Source organism: Cryptomeria japonica, unplaced genomic scaffold, assembly GCF_030272615.1.
Source record: "Cryptomeria japonica unplaced genomic scaffold, Sugi_1.0 HiC_scaffold_49, whole genome shotgun sequence".
NCBI lineage: Eukaryota > Viridiplantae > Streptophyta > Pinopsida > Cupressales > Cupressaceae > Cryptomeria > Cryptomeria japonica.
This window is the reverse complement of record NW_026728871.1, coordinates 643536-650466: the sequence shown is the minus strand read 5'-3', so window position 1 is coordinate 650466 and position 6931 is coordinate 643536. Positions and strand designations below refer to the sequence as shown.

General features: G+C 34.1%; 1 protein-coding gene across 1 annotated transcript; it reads right to left on the bottom strand.

Moving 5' to 3' along the window:
- Positions 1-2867: 2867 nt before the first annotated feature.
- On the bottom strand, positions 2868-4181 carry LOC131862595 (phospholipase A1-Igamma1, chloroplastic-like). Its single transcript, XM_059215079.1, has 3 exons — positions 3875-4181; positions 3237-3784; positions 2868-3155 (listed from the first exon to the last, which is right to left on the bottom strand). Exons 1-3 carry the CDS (start codon positions 4179-4181, stop codon positions 2868-2870), a joined length of 1143 nt encoding a protein of 380 aa, XP_059071062.1.
- Between the last annotated feature and the right edge of the window lie 2750 nt (positions 4182-6931).

The window sequence follows — 6931 nt, the reverse complement described above, 5'->3', positions numbered from 1 at the left end:
GGTTATAGTCAGGCAAAGGGAAGCAATTCTCCTTCAATCTCAATGGAAGATTAGTGCATTTACATGCTTTTATATTGCCATCTGAATGACTCTATTTTTTGGGTGTTTTTTAAATTAGTTTTTGGGTGCTATGAGGCTCCATTTTTTAGTGCCATAGGATGTAATCATAGAATATGGCTGTTAAGGAATTCTATTTGGCTAATGTGAAGATTGTGGACAGGTTTACCACAAGCTAGGTATACATAGTTATTGAATCTTTTTATGCAGTTTTATTTCTCTTCATATGTAAGTCTTTGTGTCTGGAATATGATAGGGTATGAGATGCCATCATATGGCTGCAAGGAATATTTCTACTCTATTAGTGTTTTTTAGTGTGTATATTATAGTGTATTTGGATATTTTTATAAAAAATTAATATATATGCAATAATAATTTATCTATGTAATCTAGCAATTGTAGCTACAAATACTCATAGTTAATAGAGGATTTAATGCTATTAGAATATTGCATATTTTATATATAGTTTTGAAACATAATTTGCATGGAACTCATTTAATGTTGGTTTTGTTAATTGAACGTCATAGGCCTAGACCATGTGTACATCTAAACAAGGTGTTTTTGCTTGATCTATTAGGTCAGGAAAGATAAGTGAAATATTACTCATAAATCTTGAATGCAACTTCTAGGAAGTTAATTCCAATTGATTGATGGGCATGGATCACTTGATAGTGTAGTGTAGTCGATTGCTTACAAATACAATTTCACACTCACTTTGGACCCACTTTGGACGTTATGTTTAGTTCATGTATGATTGAGCTTAGTTTCAGGAATGTTTCTGAATACTAGGTGCAATCCGCTACTCATGAGCGTTGTTCTCGTCTAAATTTTGCGCAGTTTGAGTTTTTGTTGGATAGTAGCTCTTGTGTCTCACAAATTTGTTCGAATCGCTCTATGAGTCCTTCAAAGGTGAAATCTAAATTCCATGAGGCATTCTGATAGTTTGATACTATCCCATAAGTTTTATAAATAGCGACGTTTTAAAATACTAATATACATCTTGTGTATTTTTTAATTGTACTTCCAATAAGGTAAATGATTTATTTCTTAGTCCAACCTTTACTTTTATGGTTCTTCCTTCAAGTGGAGCTTGATACTCATTTTGCACAAAAAATAGACATTATAGTATGTAATATTTAAAGGGGAGGAGGATAGTGAATAGATCATTGTTTTATTTATATACATCCTACAATTTGCTACTCAAACACTAGCTTATTTCTATTTTAGGCTAACTTTTATGTATAAAAATCTGATTCGTTCTTAAATTTTTTATCCTACTAGAATTGAAACTTTTAGGGTCCTATTTCCAAAAGTCCTCTATGATCTCTAGGTTGAATTACGTTAACTTGAATCTTAGGAGGTTCAAGATTTGCTTCCCATTTTTTTTATTGTACTCCCATCCAAATAGAAGTGGATCTAAAATAAAGAACGTTTCCTTTTTAAAAAATCCATACATATTGAGTAATATTGCTAAGTTATTGAAAAAATTCTATGGATAACAATCTATCTATGAGAAATTTCGTAAGCCGAAAGGGTTACTCATAATTGTGCAATATTATCATTTTATGTTGTTGTCTAAGGAACGAGTCCAAAAAACTAAAAAGTATTAGTAGATTTTGGAGATTGCATGTGTCCAAACCGAATCTATGGTCATCTTTAGCAAGTCCATGAAATTTCGTATGTAGGCTGATTTCAAAAATACTAGGCAAAAAGTGGCATTTTAATAAATGATTAAATATATAAGAAAGAAAGAGTACTTAAGAAATTATTGTCCAATAAAATTGGCTATTTGATATTGTATTATAGTTTCCTTGGATTATACATAATTGATTTCAAGGATTTGGTATTCAGCTCATGTAAAGCTCCTAACTTAAAATCATACACTTGTCATTCACGATTTAATCAAAAAATGAAATCAAGAATAAAAAATGCATCCTTTATATTTTGTTGATAGTTGATAAGATTGATTGGTAAAGAAGGAAGCTCAATATTTTCACCATCACAATTTAGTTCCTTATCAAGAAAGCTAACTTGATTCTTTGTAGTCCCTTATGTCTTCTTCAAGCTCTCATAAATTAAATGCAATGCCTCCCCATCATGGGGAAGTTGCGGCATTACCATAGTAGCCTCCACAATAATTGTCACATCCCTAGACAATCATTGTTTTAGAATTATAACGTATTGGATGTATACTTGTATAATCTTAAAGTATGGGTGCAATTGAGCGACAATAAAATGTGCTAGTGTAGAGCTATATACCTAGAAACCAAATATTTGGTAATCTCATAATTATAGATAGTATGGCATGCATACATGCAATCCTCAACTAAAGTTCTTGGTAGATTTAGATAGCACTAGAACATTGATATTGTCACTAATTCTGAGGATTAGAGAAAGATTTGAGAACTTACCCTTGTTGACTATTTTTACAAATTTTGTATGAAGGTATTTTGGGCTACAACAGAACTGAGGCGTATTATCTCTTGTTTAATAGCAATGTTCATAATTAAAATCAATACTGATTTACGCGTACATTTATTATCTATCAGATTACTGATGACACGTGATTGTTTTCTATGACAATCAAAAGCTAATTTGTATCATCCACAGCTATGAACTCCTGCATAGTTGATTTCATTTCACGCTTAAGGTTAAGCTTTGAAGTTAAATTAATTCAATAATGAATGTGACAACATGTTAAATATATACATCCAGATAAAAAGAATAATTCAATAACCAACACAGTTGTGGTGACATTGCGGCGCAGAACGTTGGACGTTGATGTCATCTGGAGTTGAGTGAGACATGAATTATTCCTCTTCTGATGGCTGCGTCCATTTGCCATCTGGACCTTTAACGAGGCCCTTGTTCTGTTCCTGCCACCATTTTGGAGGAATTTCATATTTCTCGCGCAATAAATCACAGCTCTTATTAACCAGAGCATGATCTCTTCCACTCCAAGAAAACGGCTGCTTACTTCCAACGTACCCGTCCAGTAAATGCAAGTAAAGCTCTAAATTATGAAAGTAGGCAAGATTATGGGTGTGCTGAATGAATGGAGAATTGTTGTGTAAAGGAAGCTCGACGCCAACATGAAACTATGTCCACGGAAGCCAATGCAGCAATTTGCTGAGGCATCCCACGTTCTCGTTCATACAAACTCCGGGCACTTTGGGAACCAGGTCACGCTTGTTCACAAACCTCAGCACTTTCACTCCAATCTCCTCCACCCGTTTAGCAAACGCAAGATTTCCCACCCGGGGAGAGGCAAAAGCGAAGACGGTGACGGGAATTTGATGAAAATTATGCTTGGTGCAAAGCATTTGTTTGATATCATAAGCGCTCAAGGTTGCAAGAGCAGCTCCTAAGCTGTGTCCCGTAAATGTTATGCTTAAATTGTCCATCTCTTTTTCATAAACTTGAATCAATCGTTCTATCTCTGAGACTACCAAATCTCTGGTGCTGATGTTCACAGTGGCTCCTGCAGCGCCTTGACGGTGACGGACAGTTGAAGTATAGCAGCTCAGGAATCCTCTCTCAATTAGTACTCCATCCGCGAAATGATGCTCTTGGTTTTTGCCTGTCCTCTTGCATCTATAGGATAATCTTGTAGGTACAAGAATATCTCTCAGGTCTTCTATCCATTCTTCAGCAGTCTGAGTTCCTCTCCATGCAATCACTATGTCTCGTCGTCCAAGCCTTCTTATCTCATTTGGATCCGTGCAAACTGCAATAAAACCCAACCAAACACCTTGGTCTTTTGGTTTCGCACCAAAAACTTAATTTAACAGATTAGTATTGGCGTAAACATATTTACTGACTTGGTAGCCACTTTCAGACATGCCCATCTTATTGAACAGATCTCTTTTACTGTGATAACATGTGCCGTAGTTTTTGGAGTAGCTTTTGCCATCAAATGCGTCGTAACAAAGCTGTGCCAAATTCCCATATCTGAGAGCTTCAGCTTTCAAATTGGGCACCATGGGATCAAGCAAACCATTCCAATTATGGGCACCTTGTATATCTCTCCATACGTCACATAGCTGAGGCTGCGTTGAGTTAGTTTGGGAACTGGGTAATAATACAGCATTATCTTCAAGCTGGGGCAATGGAAATACGGCCATTGATTGAGTGATAGAAATTAAGGAATCAATCAAATAATTGTGTCTGATTTCTGGGATGTCAAACAATGATCGGCCAGACAAAGCGTTCGAGGATGAATACAAGGTTTAAGACGAGCACCTTATAAATAGAAAATCACGCACTACAATAGCAGACAATCACGCACTACAATAGCAGACAAAGTAGAATTTCAATCTTCCAACCTGAACTTCTTCTTGTTGACGAGAATTGGGCATATAAGGCTTTGACTTCCCTTGTTCTTCCGGCGTTGTTGTTTTCAAACCTAACGTTCAGACACTAGATTAATACTACAGTATTTATTCAAAGACTATAATCAGAAGGTGTCAAGCTCCCCCACACAGATTGCAATATATTTTTTCAGCCGCCTTCACATCATTTATCTCGTGAATTTCCATCGCCACACTCAGATTGTCTGGCCAGGGGTTCCTAACTTTCAAATTAGCAAAACCCATGACCGCTATTTCTTTGTATCAATGCAAACTGCGCATTTTCTAACATTTTAATATTTAAAAGGAAAGATCATAAATTTGTGTGTTAAGATCTTGTTTAGGTATAAAACTGGTATCAAAAAGTTTGACAGGGATTTCCTAATTTTCTTGAATGTAAAAGTGAACATTTTTCAAAGGGGCATTTGTAACTTGGGTAAGAACAAGCTATAAATAAACCGACAGAAATGTTGTTTATGTCAAGGTGTGGAAAGTAATAAAGGATGGACTCGGATCATGCATGGTTTTAAGATAGACACATCTCACATGACACATGATATAAAAAAGATCCTTTTCGCTCCATTTTATCTAGGTTGATGTCAAATTTTGTGATTTTATATGTTGAAATCACATATTTTGATTGTGGTGTTTTATGTTTTAAAAAACATGTCTATGTTTGGATATCTGTGTTTACATTTATTGATGAAGTATTTGAGATATTTATAAGAGAACTCCATTAATTCAGTTTTATATCTTCCTACACATCTATTATTCGTTAACCCAACTCTAGATTAGGATTTTCTAAAAAAATGTGAAAAAATATCTAACTAATTCAAGTCAAGTGTTAACCTTGTATCATTTGTCACTTTCTTTATAATTTTTAAAATCTTTGTGAGCTTAAAATCTCACGTCCTTGTGTATATAAACTAGTTTGGAGGGCTAAAATTGCAACAAGTTTTACATAGTGGGTCCAAGAATTTGCTAATTTACACGAAATTGATCGACAGTTGTTAAAAAATCAATCAAACATTGTGGCTCACCTTGAATTGCGAATAATATGGCAACTATATTTGACGGGTAGAAGTGTAGATCCCTTAGGGATTTGTATTGACTTTATGGAATCATTGTATTTTTTTTCTAAGTGTATCCTTTTGCTTCTGAAATCCAATAGAGAGGTCTATTTTAAAATCAATTTGTTGATCGATGGTCATCCCCAAACTTGCCATACTTAATACTTGCAAATGTGGTTGCAACTTTAGGTTTCCATCACCGATCATCTTGATTGCATTTTCAATCAAATAATTCATTTCCGCGGGATAGTAAATTATTCCTATAAAAATTGAAATACATATGAAAACTATTACGCCATGAATGTAAACTATAAAACTTTACCTTATGAAGCCGACATTGCAAATGAAGTTGAAACAATAATACCTATTTAACCATGTATAATTAATGTTGAAGATACAACATAGTTGTTTCCAAGATGAATTAATTTTTTGAAGTGTAATACATTTAGATAGGTTATACATATTTTTTGAATAATACATGTCAATTTTCTTGTTTTGATGTTTTAGAACAAGATAATGTCTTATGGAAGTTTACACTCTACATAATTAGAAAGAATGAATGGTGGTGAGTAAAAAGGGATACAAAATATGAGCAATATTCTATACGACTTGTAAAATGCCAATAATCTAAAAATAACATTTATTTTTACAAACATAAATATAAATGTGGATTAGAATGAGTGAATTAAAGATTTTTTAGTTATTACTAAGCTAAAAAATTATAATGAATTTATGTAAAATGGTAATAATTATTGATATAAACATATAGTTCCTATTATTGGTTTAGTTATGATTGATTAAAGCAAGATAGGCCTGGACCTCTTACATAACCACTATAAAGAAGCTACTGGAAGACAGAGGACCAGAGGAGGTCATACGGGCCCCACTAGGTAAGGTTGAAGCCAAATGAAACTTATAAAGTCTTAGAATTAAACCCTGGTGAAGAGGGAGAGTGTTCTTGGAAACCACCGACTAAGATAAGGAGGAGAAAATCCATATTTTTTTAAAAAATTTAGCTCCTATTATTGGTGTAGTAAAAATATTAGTTAGAACTTTTATTATGTGCCAACAATTGTAAGTAATTCAAATGAAATGTGGGACGTAATTTGCAATTAATTAATTATTGCTAGTAGGTATAATCACTTGTAAATACATCTATCACTAATTGTTGGAGAACAGTAATAGAAATTTAAAATAGGAAGCAACTCAAGAAAAGAACAAAAACTTGAAATATAAAAAATAAAGTTATTATATTTTATTAATGTAAGTAGCTAGAGAGGTGGGAATGGTGGGAACAACTGGAGCGACTGGTTTGAATTCGAATGGAGCAGGAGCGGGAGCGGGAAGATGTGGTGATGAAGGTTCTGGAGGCTCCCACGTGATGTAATCCATGGGAGAAACAAAACCTAAAGCTTCTGATGGCAGTCTCAACGGGTTTTGGGATGGGGACACCTT